This window comes from Gastrolobium bilobum, unplaced genomic scaffold, assembly GCF_033153095.1.
Source record: "Gastrolobium bilobum isolate Gb01-03AN ecotype WA unplaced genomic scaffold, APGP_CSIRO_Gbil_v1 utg16919, whole genome shotgun sequence".
NCBI classification, from domain to species: Eukaryota; Viridiplantae; Streptophyta; class Magnoliopsida; order Fabales; family Fabaceae; genus Gastrolobium; species Gastrolobium bilobum.
The window spans coordinates 166,670-182,204 of NW_026897069.1; the positions used below are offsets into that span (position 1 = coordinate 166,670).

The 15,535-nt window shown below is 34.0% G+C and overlaps 2 protein-coding genes across 3 annotated transcripts; both read left to right on the top strand.

Moving 5' to 3' along the window:
* Positions 1-204: 204 nt before the first annotated feature.
* On the top strand, positions 205-3,149 carry LOC133303834 (glyceraldehyde-3-phosphate dehydrogenase GAPC1, cytosolic-like). The gene is made up of 12 exons (XM_061503802.1): positions 205-336; positions 467-490; positions 594-694; positions 861-976; positions 1,086-1,185; positions 1,364-1,510; positions 1,596-1,656; positions 1,748-1,845; positions 1,956-2,098; positions 2,227-2,310; positions 2,518-2,607; positions 2,812-3,149. Exons 1-12 carry the CDS (start codon positions 333-335, stop codon positions 2,867-2,869), a joined length of 1,026 nt encoding a protein of 341 aa, XP_061359786.1. The 5' UTR covers positions 205-332; the 3' UTR covers positions 2,870-3,149.
* Positions 3,150-7,998: 4,849 nt separating this feature from the next.
* Positions 7,999-14,407, top strand: LOC133303844 (uncharacterized). 2 transcript variants are annotated; one of them, XM_061503812.1, is made up of 8 exons: positions 7,999-8,553; positions 10,418-10,576; positions 11,905-12,000; positions 12,088-12,162; positions 12,299-12,418; positions 12,926-13,063; positions 13,216-13,533; positions 14,078-14,407. In XM_061503812.1, the coding sequence occupies exons 1-8, from the start codon at positions 8,065-8,067 to the stop codon at positions 14,360-14,362; spliced, it is 1,680 nt and encodes a 559-aa protein (XP_061359796.1). In that variant the 5' UTR covers positions 7,999-8,064; the 3' UTR covers positions 14,363-14,407. The 2 variants fall into 2 exon arrangements, with proteins under 2 accessions (XP_061359796.1, XP_061359797.1); XM_061503813.1 differs by having other exon boundaries at positions 10,439-10,576.
* Positions 14,408-15,535: the final 1,128 nt, after the last annotated feature.

Consider the following 15,535-nt stretch of genomic DNA (forward strand, 5'->3'; position numbering starts at 1 on the left):
TATAGCAGATAAAATTATCTCCTACAAACACTAATCATACAAATAACATGTTAAAAAAGTCAATAATATATTTTTTAGATTTTTTTATAATTATTGCTTGAATAATTTAATATACAGAAATAAAAAACCGTGGTGCAGTATCACGGGTCATGCGCTGGTCCTGTTGGTGTCACGCACTTCCACTTTCGAGCACTCACCTACAATTGCGGTCTTTACCTCATTACTTAAATAAAACCCTGCTTCACGCTTCTCTTCTCATTTCCTCTCACCCACTCTCTCTTCTTCCTACTCACTCCACAGTACCTCGCTTTCACTCTCCTTTTTCTGCACTCATGGGTAAATACTCACCACTATTTCATGTTTTTCTTTCTTCTTTTCATTCATTACTCTACTCAATTCACCAGATCTGATTTTTTCTTCTTGTTTTTTTTTTGTTTTTTGTTTTTGGTTGAATGATGTGGATCAGGCAAGGTCAAGATCGGAATCAACGGTAACTCATCTCCTTCGTTCGATCTCGCTTCTATTGCTTCAGATCGGCTCGTATGTTTTTTCTTACTTTTATTTTATTTTTTTATTTTATTTTCATGTAACAGGATTTGGAAGAATCGGCCGTTTGGTGGCCAGGGTTGCTCTGCAGAGAGACGATGTTGAACTCGTTGCCGTCAACGATCCTTTCATTTCCACTGATTACATGGTATAAGTCAACCTATTACCTTTAATCTCTATTCACCTTCAGTAACTAAGCAAAATAATTTATTTTATTTTAATCCGAGTGTTATGATTTCATTTTTATTATTTTTTATTTAAATCGTAGTAGATCTGATTCTTAACTTGTTGGTTCACTGTGTTTGTTTGCGCAGACCTACATGTTTAAGTATGACAGTGTTCACGGCCACTGGAAACATACCGATGTAACCGTCAAGGACGAAAAGACTCTTCTCTTTGGTGGGAAGGCAGTTGCCGTGTTTGGACACAGGTGTTTTTTTTTTTTTTTTTTTTTTTTCTGTTATGGATTGTTGTGCTTTGCTTGTAAATGTTTCAAGAGTTATTCTCTAAACGGTTTGTCGTTTTTGTTGAATCCGTAGAAACCCTGAGGAGATCCCTTGGGGTGAGACTGGAGCTGATATCATCGTTGAGTCCACCGGAGTTTTCACAGACAAGGAGAAGGCCGCTGCTCATTTGAAGGTTTGTGTTTCTGATGCCATTAATTTGAAGCTTGCGTTATTCTTTGGCTATGCTGTGTCTTTATAATGAACTGTAGCCTGATGCTTAATTGCTTTCGATTTGTGACTTTTGTTGGGTGTTTTTTATTGTTTTGTTTGGTGTAGGGTTGAATTTAATGTGTCTGTTTCTTTTAATCCAGGGTGGTGCAAAGAAGGTTATTATTTCGGCCCCAAGTAAGGATGCTCCCATGTTTGTCGTTGGTGTTAACGAGCACGAGTACAAGTCAGAGCTTGATGTTATTTCTAATGCTAGCTGCACAACCAACTGCCTTGCTCCACTTGCAAAGGTTCCAAGTTCTATTCTCTGCATTGGAATTTTTGTGGTGATTTTGACTGTTATATGGTCCTAATTGTTTCTTATTAATTTTGTAGGTTATTAATGATAGGTTTGGCATTGTTGAGGGTTTGATGACCACTGTTCATTCTATAACCGGTGGGCCTATTGCTTGTTGGTTTACTCGTTGACTCTATCTTATTATGCTACTTGCTAATTTAAGTTTCTCTTTTTTTGTTTTGCAAACCAGCCACCCAGAAAACTGTTGATGGGCCATCCAGCAAAGACTGGAGAGGTGGAAGAGCTGCTTCATTTAACATCATTCCTAGCAGTACTGGAGCTGCCAAGGTGAATGAATATTTGACACTATATGTGTGGATTTTCTTGATCATTACCACCAACCGGATATTGTGTGTTTACAAATTTCTGGTTTTCTTATCTTATTCTTTTGTGTCTAGGCTGTTGGGAAAGTTCTTCCTGCTTTGAATGGAAAATTGACTGGAATGGCATTCCGTGTTCCTACTGTGGATGTCTCTGTTGTTGATCTCACAGTGAGGCTGGAGAAGGCAGCCACCTATGACCAGATTAAAAGTGCTATCAAGTAAGGACACTAATAATACTGCAGTATTATATTTTTGATCGTATGCAGGTTATGTCAGGGAAAGTACTTGTATTTTGTGTATGCTCCTTCTCTTTTGGCTTGTCTGACTTAAATTGTGTCTTTCTCAGGGAAGAGTCAGAGGGCAAGTTGAAGGGAATTCTTGGTTACACTGAAGATGACGTAGTCTCCACTGACTTCGTCGGTGATAACAGGTATAAATTATGTCCAGAGTTAAGTTGTTGAACGAACATGGTTGCTGGTAGTGATGATGCCTGTATTTTATTTTATTTTTTCAGTTTATATAATCGTCTACCTCTTTCTCGTAGTTAAGGAGTGGTTGTAGACTTGTAGTTAAGGAATTGTCTTATATTCGAATTAAGTCAAATTATTGTATTAATTTTTTTTTACCATTGATACAGGTCAAGCATTTTTGATGCGAAGGCAGGAATTGCTTTGAGTCCTAATTTTGTGAAACTTGTGTCATGGTATGACAACGAGTGGGGTTACAGGTAATCCATCTTTAACCTTTTTTGGCATATGATTTGTTATGTGGTAGTGTTGCATGGAGTTGTTGACACAGATTTTGATAATGAATTCACCCAATATGTTAATTGTTAATTATTTAGCTAAGATCTAATTCTCACGATACGTGCTGATGCTTTATTATTAATTCAGTTAGATCTAATTGGTTGTTTTGTCTGTGGTCGGTGCAGCACCCGCGTGGTTGACCTGATTGCTCACGTTGCCAAGATTTCAAAGATTTCAAACTAAAGTGGTACTGCAAATTAGCCAGGCCTACATATGAATACCGTATGTTTATGTCTAGCTGCAATTTAGCTTCGTGTTCATGTTAAAATGAGTAGTCTGAATAAACTGGTTTCCAGAACCAGTGGTGTTGCTCTCTGGGGAATGTTAACTCTTTTTTTTTTTTTTTTGGCTTTTTTGCTGCCTCTCGTGGAGGGGATGGAGTTTTTGGATTTTTATATATTCGCTGATGTACTTGGATTTTATCTGTTGTGATGGAAGATGATTTGCCATCCTCTTTTTTTCATCGGTGGTTCTAGTAGAGTTTGGAGTGAAAGGCTTCATCCTTTTTCCGTCAAGGATAACCAATCATGGATTCACAGCCTAAGGAACAGGTTTAGGAGTGAAAGGTGGTCAACAAACCCCAATTATTATTTAGAAAGAAAGAAAAACTGGAAATAACGAAATAGAATCTGTCACCACCCTAACAAAATCACCAGGAAAATTCACTCCGTTTTCTCCAAAATTGCTTGTTCTCTTGATGGTAAAAGCAGTTGACCAGGGATAAACATAAAACCCTTCTTTTAACGTCCTCACTTAACCTCTGCCCTTACCAATGCAGATTATGACATGTTTAAAAACTAAGAACAGTCATACTGCCCTAAGAAAGTATATATTCTACAAAATAATATTAGCTAACTTACAAATTTATTCTTTGGTTGCATGGCCCTCTGTGCATGAGGGCAAAAATCACCTTATGAAGCCTTTAGTATTGTTACATCAACCTTAGCTTTCATGGCAAATGGGGACCTTTTCAATGAAGCTGAAGATTGTGGCATGTCGGAATATCTCGTTGCAATTTGGTAGATGAATCTTCTCATAGGAACTTGAAGGTGTACTTTGGGGTCTTTTTAGAATACCTTATTGCAATTTGGTAGATGAATCTTCTCATAGGAACTTGAAGGTGTATTTTGGGTACTGTGTGATTGCTAAAGAAATGCTGACTTCCCTCCCTCTACTCTGAACTCTTCCCACTCTTCCCGTCTATGTCTGCTAACCGGAGAGTCATTTCAATTTTTTTATTAGAAAAAAAACATGTTTGAAGAACTTGTATAGAAGGAGAGGAGAAATTTGAATTGGCTGAAAATAATTTTTTTTTTAAAAAAACAAACGATAGAAAAAGCAATGGGAGCTGAGACATTAACTAGTTCATTGGAGTAAAACTATTAAATACAGGTTTTATTTTTTTATTTTTATAAACCATATGTATTTCAGTATTTGGGGTGGATTTAAGTTTAAGATTTTAAAGTCTTATAAAAGATATTATTGAAGAGAATCGAATATATGTTCACTTTCAGTCAACTTACCGTAGTTTGATTCAAATTCAAGTTAGTAACTACGAATGACAAATGTAAATAAATAAAGTGTTTTGATTTGGTATAAATATCAAGTCCACTTATGAAAGTCTTTACCACGAAGAAAGCCCATTAGTGAGTCTTTCACCATAAAAAAGATATGCCACTTTCTGCAAACTCTTTGCAAAACTTTTCTCAAGCCACCTATTCAAAAATCAATTAAAAAGCTTGTTGTCTCCCCCACTTGCAAGAAACTTGTAGGGACAACATGACATGGATTTTTAAAAAATAATTAAAGCAATTTTATATTTAGATGTAGTATGTGAAAAATACTTTTAATTAAATATATTATTTTGATCTTAAAAGTTAAAAATCACTATATGTATAAAATTAATAAAAATGACATGTGAAAACTTGAATTATGCGAATAAGATTTGACAGGTAGAGGCCGAGGCGGCAGTGTAGTGGAGATTGGGTAATGGTGGTGGTGATAATAATGGTGGAGGTGACAATAACAAAGGTGAAATTGATAGGGGTTAGGGTTGGGGTTGGGTGGCGGTGGCATTGACGGCAACAACAGTGGTATTGAAAGAGATGAAATTGATTGAGTTGGAATTGCGGCAAATTAGGATTTTTAAAAAAATATTTGATTTTTAGCTTTTATTTTTTTTTAGAAGTCAGGAATTTCAGCTTTGAAAAGATTTATTATTTGTATTTAAAAAAAAAATAAACAGTTAAATACTTGAGTGTAGTGATAATAACTTTTTTATTTTAAAATAACATATTCGGAAGAGAAAAGCCAATCCAAAGTTCCAAACAGGTTCTAAGATATTTGAATTTTTTCTTTTTGCAATTTTTTTTTATTTCGTACCAGTTTAATATTTACAATAATCAATACTTTTTATAAATTAATCTTAATTAAAATTAAAATAATTAAAACTATTGTATTGTTTAAGGGTTTTATAATTCTCATGTTGAATGAGAATTGAAATCTTATGTTGTAGAGACAAAAAGTATGTGAGACTCATATGTTAGAAAAAAATTATATGTAGGACTTATATCAACATAAAAATCGAAGGGTGTGTAGAAAAATTTCAATTCTCATATTGAATGAGAATTATAATATCCATTGTTTAATAACTTGCAACTATCTCCAACTATTTAAGTTTCCGACTTTTTCCTTTTTTACTAAGGGTTTTATGTATATTATGTTACATAATATAACTTCATTTTTCTACACACACATTAAAGAGGTGGAATCTACATATTTTTCTTTCTCTTTCATTATTTCACTTTTTCTCTTTTTTGTTGTGTGTTAGAAACAAAACTTATATTATGTAAGATACTATTAATAAAACCCTTTTACTAAACACCTAACTTTCCAACTACCTCCATTTGCCACCCACCCAACTAACTATTATTATCGTGTGAGGGTAATTTGACCGGACTACTTTATGATATTATCCCTATTTTCATTTATAACTGTATTAACTTCATTTTCAACTAATATTGTTTATTCTTATGAAAATACGTTCTATCTTTCTTATTCGATAGTTTTGGTTATCTTTGATTTATCAAAAGAGGTAAATTGCAGACTAAATTAGTAGAACGAAATTAGTTGATATTATTTGAATCTATTTTATCAGCATTTTTTTTAGAGATAAAAAAAAAATGAAATGCGACAAGATAGATTCAAATAATAATATTTGAATTGCATTTCATCTAATACCTCAATTTTTCTCTCTTAATTTAAAAGATATGAGTGAGATGGAACTAAATTATTATTTATTAATTTTTATATTATTCCGAATATTTCCCAATAGGATATCAAATTTTCCCATTCTATCATAAAATATCCCAACAATGAGTAATTTTTCTTCTTCTTGTATCGGGACAGTGACCAAAATGTTTGGCAAAAAAATTACCAGAATACCACGCGAACAGTAAAATTTTCCAAACTGCCATGCGGCATAATTCGTTACACTGTGTAGCGAATTATGTCGCGTGACAGTTTGACAAAATTTACTGTTGGCGTGACAGTCTAGTAATTTTTTTGTCCAAACGTGACAAAATGGTCACTTTCGCTCTTATATCCCATTCCATATGGAAAATTTTATTATGTTCCTACCCACCACTTATTCATAGATTCTTTTTCTATAAATAATGGAAACATTTATGGGTTTGGTGTTTGTCAAATGACATAAGTTATGTAATTTTAGAAGAGAGATAGACAGAAAAATGAAAATCATGAGAGAGAGAAAGTGAATGATTTTTTTAATTTAAAATTTAAATAATTTTTTTATGTGTTTGTCTCTCTCTTGAAATGACATAACTTTATATCATTTAAAATGACAAACACTTTTCCCAACATTTATTCCATTTTTATCCCTCTCTTTTTTATTTTTTTTCTATCAACTCCTTTTTTTTTCTATTTTGGAAAAAGATCAGTATGCTTCTTGCCACCAAAAAGCAGCTCATTCCATCCATCTCATTACTTTCTATTTCACTTATTATTTTATATTTAAATATAGCCTTAGTGCATTAATTCTGGTTGGCAAATGGTACATATAAGACCCAATAATATAAGGTTTGATGACATAATAACGCTTATATAACGTATAAGTTTTTAACTACTCAATTTTTACTACGTTACACTTGATTGTATAATTTTGAAGGTCATGTATTATCACAGTATCAGTGAGCAGTGTCTTAGGGCTAATGGCAAGATGGTGACTACACATTCTGTGCGTTTCATTATATTAATTTGGTAATTTTTTTTGATTTTATATTAATTCCATAAGAAATTTCAAAATTTCAAAATTCACAGTATTATGATCAAAAGGCCGGTAATTACAACAATAGAGTACGAGACCAGGGGTTAGGGTAAAATTGGTATTAAGGTATTATATTTTTATCTAATCTAATATAAAATAATCCTTATCAGGCCGGTGATAAAAAAAACTGATGATAATTTTATATTATAATTGTAGGGTAAAATTAGATGAAATAGATAACTTCAATATGTTATACAAAATATAGTTTCAAATAAGTCAAATTATATAACTTATCTTACCATGTCTTCACATTATTTACCATAACCACAAAATTTTAACGCATAGCATCGTCCAAAGCCAAAAAAAAAAAAAACCAAATTGAAAAAGAATTATATTTTCTTATCCAATAGAAGATAAGATATTTCATATTACACTCACAACTTTATGTGAGTCCCACTGTATAAGAAAAGAGAAAAAAAAAATTAAAATGGAGCCCACACCTTTTTGAGTGTGTAGGAGAGACTTGTTGTCTCCTATCACATGAGGCTAATATTTCTCGTTAAAAAAACCACATCGAAACGATGAGTGCTAAAATACAAGTCCATCGTAATTGTAAAATCAATGTCATGAACAAATTTTATGAATATTGAGTATTTTATAAAAGAGAAATATTGTTCTCACGTGATATGAGAGAATTTTTCTCATTGTCTCACAAATTAAAGGTGACCCATTTTTTATTTTTTTCTATCTTCTATTTTTTCTCCTCTAAATTACAACTGCATTTCATGTGACGAGAGTAATATTTTCCTTCATAAAATTTAAAATAGGAGGTATTGTTCAAATAGTATAACATTTAAAAAAATAAATAACAATTAATGCGCCAATATAATTAACGTTATTCAAATCTTCTATGGACATCTCCGCCAATGGTTTTCTCCGTTCTCCCTCTCATTCTTTTAGTTTCGTATTGCACTCACTCACACGACACGAAGTTCACGTTTCTTCACGGGCAATGAATGAAATGCCCTATTCTATTTGAATCCTCTGATTCTGAACCCTAAACTTAGGTTTTGAATTTCTCCAACTTCAACCAATGGCCACCGCAGCTTTCAAATCTACCACCAAGAGAACACCTGTCGGAGGAGCTTCCTCCACTTCCTCCGCCGAAGACTCCGCCTCCTCCTCCCTCCACCACCGCCGTTCCCGGAGTCTCAGCCGATCCTCCCGCCTCCTTCCTTCTCGCGACAATGACAACAACAACCTCACCGCACCGAGAGGCAGGTTCGTCAACACCGTCAGGGGCTCCGGCTTTCCGGAGATCAGCCTCGACGATCTCGCCATCGAGTTCTTCGAATCCGCGAATCGCGGTCGCGTCGTTTCCGGTAACTCCGAGTCCGAGGCCAGTCCTGCCGGCGGCACCGCGTCGCAGAGACGAGGGAGGTCCGTTTCGAGGAAGAGCTCGGGAGTTGGTGATGATAGAAAGAGCAGTATTGGTGGCGGAGGAGTAAGACCTGTCTCCGATGCTAATTCGAGAAGAAGAAGATCGGTTTCGGTGGTTCGGTACCAAATTAGTGATTCTGAGGTAACAACTTAACAGTCCTTTGTTTTCTCCCTAATTTGAATAAGTGTCTTTAATTTACTTTGCTTTTAGGTTTGAATTTGATTTCAATATGTGGTTATAGATTTCGAAATCTTATAATTATTCATCAAATATATCTCCGTAGTAATTGAGAAAATGGATCTGGATTCTTTCCTGATATTGAATAACAGGAGAGGGTCTTGTTAGAGCGAGAAAGACACAATTTGTTTCGAATATAACTAGTGGACCCTATAACAAATTATTGATAAAATTTGCGTCTATCTCTCTCCCACAAAATGGTCATGTAACAAAATACCACATTGTTGCTTTCGATGTTTAGGGGGGTTCAGTTTTGCTTTTAGAGAGGCCGAGACTGTTTTGTATTTGCCAACTTATTTAAACACAAAATCTTTATGGCTAAACCTGCCATCTAATAAAAGGGTCATTCAGTCTGTGTTTTTCTTAATATTTTATTTGATAATACTATTCTTCTATTCTTTTATATTTTTATTTTATTTTTTTCATTTAGGTTTAATCATTGAATAAAGTGTGATTAAACTAACAGAAAAATATTTTTGCAGTTAATGCAGATAAGTTATTTGCATTTACTCCCAAAACGACGTTGTTTTGGGATTGAAAGATTAAAAAATTATAATTATAAAGACTATAATAACCCTAGAATAAATTAAAATTATAAAGACCATGATTTTTACCCTAAAACGACGTCGTATTGAGTTTACTGTAGATAATTTCTATACAGACTGTTGAAAAAGCGAACCCATAAACTAATATATGCTGCTCAATTTATACAAAGCTCCGTAGGAGACTAAAGTGTAACATCCCGTGCCGACTGGAACTATTGAACATTTACTGTTCAAATGCTCATTTGGAATCATACAATTTGAAAACAATCAGGACAGCTCCCATCATTTATACAGTGCTTAACTAAACACGGCATATTTGGATCGAATTCCCATAAGACGAGCATAAATTATACTTGCTTAAACATCAGAATTCGAGAATTCAAAAGAATTCATGGTTAGACACATTGGGATTGGGCAACTAAGCACTAAAGATATTGTTCAATTCCAGGAGCCAATGAAATTTGTGGAACTAAAGATATTGGTTCATAACTTACTCGAGTAATCAAAGGATTTTACTCGAGTAAGCTTGATGTGGGATTGAATCCCAGTCAGGCCACTTTGCTTGCAAGGACAAGTGGGCCGAAGTCCAGACATTGCGAATGAATCCCAACCAGGTCACCTTGCTTACACTTCGATGGGCACGACAAGTGGACCCAAGTCCAGCCATTCGGAATCTGGAAAGGCAGTTATGTAGGGGGGGGCTTTGGGGATGTGAGGGGATACGCATGAATTGAGAAATTTAGCGTTAGGGAACTGAGTAGGTGAGGGTAAGAGCATGTGTTGGATCTTTTCCATTATCGTCTTTGGGAGGGGTTTAAAACCTTAATCCTGGGATCCACTCCGAATCGGACTTGTCGCGAAGCGATGAACCGATTGAAATATGTCTAAAACAAAATAAAAAAATTGGCTGTCGAATTTGGGAACTCCGGAGTCCATGTTGTTAGGCCTTCAGGGGGAGTAGGGTCACACCACACGAAAAGTGTATTTTTCTGTATTGATTTTGTTGTTTTTCTTAGTTAGGTACTGCTGATCTGTTGTAGGAGCTAGGCTCCATTTGATATATTATAATAGAAATACTGATACCAACGCACTTTAACTTACTGTACCCCTTCCCGCTTGGGTGGTTGAACTCCAACTAAATTTGTTATGATTCTGTTAAATAAATTCCGTAAGAAAAAAATACATTGATGTATTTTTGCATGTATATATCTTGCATAATACAGAGTGACCTAGATCATTCTCAGAATTCTAGAAGTCGTTCAAATCTGAAAAATACGGATATTGGGAACAAGCTAATGCACAAGCCAGTTGCTTCAGATCAAAGACCAGTGCTAAGAAAGTCCCTAAGCCAGAAGGATTTAAGGTCATATGATGGCTACTCTGTAAGTGTGATTATTTTCTGGATTCTGTTGTTGAGTTTATATATGTTTATTTCTTGCTGTGAAAGGTTGTGATAGTAAGTTTTCCATTGAGAGGATGCATAAATTGAAACTCGTAGGCTATGTTTGGGAGAATGGAATGGATAACTTTTTCTATTGATTGGATGATGCAAATAAAGACAGGGACACGCAGAGTTGATAGAACTTTTGAAATGTCAGTATAACTCTCACACTAAACAATAAGAAAAAATAGATGAAGGTAAAAAGTTACTTACTCAAGTCTTTTTTTATTTTAAGAAAAGAAGGTACGGAGAGGGATGGACTACCCTTCATTCCCGCTCCACTACACTCTTAATCAACATTCAACATCACTTTTATCTCAAATTAGTTGGAGTCGGAAATCGGTGAACCTAAATAATAAGGAAGAAAAAATTGAGGGAAAATAAAAGTAAATAAGTGAGAATAAATAAATATATATAAGGAAAAAGACTTAAAAAATATCATATGGAACATAAGAAATAAGGGTTTCTCACCTCCACAATACTAATAGCTTTCCTCCACTTTGTCCTAAAACAAACCATATGTCAATCTATTTCCCACTTCATCAAGTTTTATTTACTACTTTCCCCCAAGTAAGTTTTGACTAACCTCTTTATCTCTTTGTGTCATTCTCTTGGTAACAGACTTTTGCTCTCTTACGTGAGCATGAGGATTCTTCGAAGAATATGTCCAAACTATTTCAACTTTTATTCTCTCATCTTTTTGCTTGATAATACTCTATCTTTCGTCAAATATCTTCATTTTTTATCTTATTGATCCTTGTATGACCACACATCCATCTTAACATCCCCATTTCCGCTACTTTTATTTTATTCTTACGCTGCTTATGTGTTGTGTTGGCTGACATTTAAATATAACATTGCAGGCCTTATTGTTGTTTTATATATTTTTTCCTTTTAGCCTCATATGGATTTTGCGATCACACAAAACTCCTTATGCATTGTGTCATTTCATCTAACTTGCTTTGATTCTATGGTTTACATCCTCTTCAATCTCTTTTTCCTTTTGCAATATTGATCCTACATATCTAAACTCGTAATAAGTCCTTTTCAATCTCTCTTCCCTTTTGCAATATTAATCCCAAATATCTAAACACTTCATAAATCTTCCAAATAGTGGGTTTCTTCTGTAAACCATCCATTCTCATCCTCCCAAGCATAGCCGTATGAAAGATAGTTTTAACATCTTTTCTGTCTGGTTAAGTTATTCTTAATTTCTCCACGCATATTTGTATTTTAGCTCAATCTGAGATTGCTTCTGCGGCTTTTCAGAGTCAATCATCAGTTCTCACTGACGATGAAGGAGCAGGTGCTCACTTTAATAAAAGTGGTATTGAGAAATCACGAGCAATTCATGCACAGAAGAAGGTTAATGAATTACAGTTTAGCAAGGAGCACAGCCTAAGTTTGATGAATTTCGCTTCTAATATTCTTCCTATTTTAAAAAATCTTCAGGTGGCACTTACTGACATGAATAATGGATTGCATAAAGCAATACGGAGAGAATTAAAGCATATGGAAACAGAGCAAGTGTGTGAAATTTAAATTAGTTTTATGTAAATCTGCTTGTTCTTATGTTCTCTATCATGCATGAGAACACCCTAATTGCATTCTGTGTCTTATTCACTGAAAATTTTCCTACTTTCCTATGAAACTTCCACTTTAGGCTGTGGTGAGACCAAGAACATCCACTTTATCCGCAGGTGATGGCTTGATGCCAAACAATTCCGATGTTATTCAGGCTGTTTCTTCAATCAGAAGGAACTATGAAACGGAACTGGAACAGGTAAATGAAGTTAAAAATCATTTTTTCTACAAAACTTACTTTCATATTTTTAGCATTTACCCTTTTTTTTATGGATTGGTATGAAATTCTGAGTTATATTGATTACTGACTTCATAATATTGTACTCCTCCCCTTCTCTAATTGATATTTTGGATTTTGTTTGGGATTATGAGTAAAGTTTCCAGACTAGCCCAGGAAAACTTTTTTTTTTTATTTCTCATGTTAATACTTTTAGGGAAGCTCACACTATATGGGGAACCATTTAATAGAATAATATATACTTACTTGCAATTTACTATTGCTCTTCTGAAAGTAAGGTATATTGGTTCCTCTTTTAAAGTATGTGACAGTGTACTAAAAAATATATTTCCAAGCCACTAGTAATACTCCCTGAATGTAAAAAGGAGGACTAGGCCATTCCCATTGCTTTTGTGTTTAATCCTAGAGGCTCGAAGTTGTTTGACAAATAGAATCATGTTTTCCTTTTTTCTTTGTTTAAAATTACAGTCAGAGAAGCGAAAACAGGATTTATTAGCTCGAATAGTGTTTGAGGAGCAGCGAGGCAGAGAACTTTCTATGATTGTTAATGAATTGATTCCTGCTACAAAGAACAATTCTACACAAAAACCATTGAGAGCCAGGAAGGTATATGTCTCTGTCATGCTCAGTGTTCTGATGATGATTTCCTTGTAATTTGAATTAAACCAATTTTAGTATTTCTTTGTGAAAGAAGAGCTGATGGATTATTTGTTTGATTTTTTAATCAGCTATTTATTTTATTTTATTTTATTTTCCAGAAGAGTAATGACAGAAGCAGAATGTCTTTGCGCTTGACTGAGGAGGCTGAGAAGTATATTGAGGATTTTATTTCAAATGTTGAAGATACCGATATTTCGTCACTTGATGGAGAAAGGAGTGACACAAGCTCATCCATTGGAGGACTGATAAAACCTGAAAAATTAAATAATCCAGCAATGCCTAGATCTCTTCCTGTTTTGATGGATGGGGTTACGTTGCCATGGTTGCAATGGGAGACAAGTAATGACACTTCTCCTATAACAAGCCTGAATAAGTCACATTCCACGTTGTCTCCAAAAACTTCAAGTTCCACTCAGGTTATCACTGAACTGTCAAATTATTTTCAAATGAAATGTGTTTTGAGATCAAATTATTCAGATTATTCATGGGAGTAACATGATCATTTGAATAATAACATGAATGTGTGTCTTCACGTTGACTGTATCACATTTCACAAGCACGCTTTCATTGGCTGCTAAAAGCTGAAGTTTTGGAAAATTGGAAAGATTTGTTTATTCCATTGCAATTTTTTTAAAAAAAATTGATTTAAGGAATATGTTTAAATCAATCTGAACACGGGCATACATGTTTTGTGTCGGTGTCAACATGGTCACAAGGTGTCCAGCACATTATCATAAAAAACTCCAGACATCTGCCCACATAAGTTGCATACTCTTGAGTTTTTTTAATAGTGAGTAAGATTAAATTCAAGGGATCGAGAAGACATTGTACAATTTTGTCATTGACATGGAAAAACTTTCCAGAGTGCCAAAGATTGTTGACCCACATTTTCTGATATGTTGTTCCTATTTTCTCCATTTATGTGACTCGAATCATTGAAATTCATTCATATTATCATAGGAAATCACCAAAGCACAAGATGAAAGTAACCATTCTGTCAGCAGTCGTGGAAGCTGGAGCCCTGATGGCCTTAAGGAGTATGTTGGAAAGGACGTATTCAGTAAATTTGGAGAAGTTTATAGTTATACGGACCAGTCAGTCTCTACTAAATCCAAAGGATTGAGGTATGATATAGATGAGTACATCAAAGTTAAAAGCAATGAAGATTTTCTGATTGAGAGATGGAACCAGCGGCAGAGAATTAATTCAGGCAGTCTCTTATTATGTAACCTAAGACTATTTTAGACATAAGGATGTCCACTCCCCCTTCTCCCCCGGTATGGTTTCTTTGTGTATATAATTATAATTTATCTAGTTATTTTACCATATATTTAAAGGCTGGCAAGTTGATAAACGATACGCATCGTATGAGCAAGCTTTCATTTTTCGGTTAACATATGTTCCAATATTGAAATAGTCGATATGATGTAGATGATGTTATTTCCACAGCACCTTGACTAGCTACTGCACAAGGGTTTACACCTAAGTTCGGCAGAGGAAAATTTAAATTAGTTATGCAGATATGCCTATGTGAGAGCTTAAATAGGGTTAACAACTCTACTCGGTAAAACTTACTTCAGACTGATCGATTCTTATTATACGCACATCTACAGATTAAACTAATAATAATTCATCTCATTTAAGAGTACTGAGTTCAAAATTTTAAACTTGATAGAAAGTGTTTATGTAAAACTAGTTATATTTAAGGGTGTGTTTGGTACAGTGGCGGATCTGTGTGTGTGTGCAAGTGCACACACAAATTTTTTGAGAAAAAAAAGAATAAAATATATTTTGGGTCATTAACAAAAATTACAGGATCTAATTTAATCTCTTAAAAAAAGTTGATTTGTGATCCCTTTAAATTTCAAAATAGACTTATTTTAGTTCTTTTGAAGGATTAATGTGGGTCTTTTTGAATTTCAAATGACCATGATTTTGATTATCTGAGTCTATTTTTGAATTCTGAGGGATCACGAGTAGACTTTTTTTCCCTAGATTAAATTGAGGCCTATAATTTTTGTTGAGGACTCAAAATGTTCTATTGTAACAGTTTAGTTGACTCTTGATTACTTTTTTTTTATATTAAGTTAAAGTTTTTTTTATATTAAGTTAAAGTTTTCTTTTATATTCTTTTGTATTTTAATATATTTAAAAACAAATTAAAATTTTTTTCCTTTATTCTTTTATTCTAAGTGTGCAGCCATTAAAAAAAAATTCTAGATCCGCTATTGGTTTGGTACAAGATATTTTTTGATATCACTGAGAAAGTTACATTGGTAATCATAAAATGTCATGTTTGGTACAAGATAACCGAAAATGTTTTCCAAACTTGTTTATCGGTATTCTCATTTACAAAGAAAAGTGTCTACATAGTCTAAAAACAAATGTAGTATTTCACAAATCCCACTCCAATGGAAA

Excerpts from the sequence above, each read along its gene's own strand:
- LOC133303834 (XM_061503802.1), top strand. Across the intron at positions 1,186-1,363 it reads AGGCCGCTGCTCATTTGAAG|GGTGGTGCAAAGAAGGTTAT; the intron begins GTTTGTGTTTCT and ends CTTTTAATCCAG. Across the intron at positions 1,511-1,595 it reads GCCTTGCTCCACTTGCAAAG|GTTATTAATGATAGGTTTGG; the intron begins GTTCCAAGTTCT and ends TTAATTTTGTAG.
- LOC133303844 (XM_061503812.1), top strand. The coding sequence starts at position 8,065 with ATGGCCACCGCAGCTTTCAAATCTACCACCAAGAGAACACCTGTCGGA. Across the intron at positions 8,554-10,417 it reads ACCAAATTAGTGATTCTGAG|AGTGACCTAGATCATTCTCA; the intron begins GTAACAACTTAA and ends TGCATAATACAG. Across the intron at positions 13,064-13,215 it reads AACCATTGAGAGCCAGGAAG|AAGAGTAATGACAGAAGCAG; the intron begins GTATATGTCTCT and ends TTTATTTTCCAG.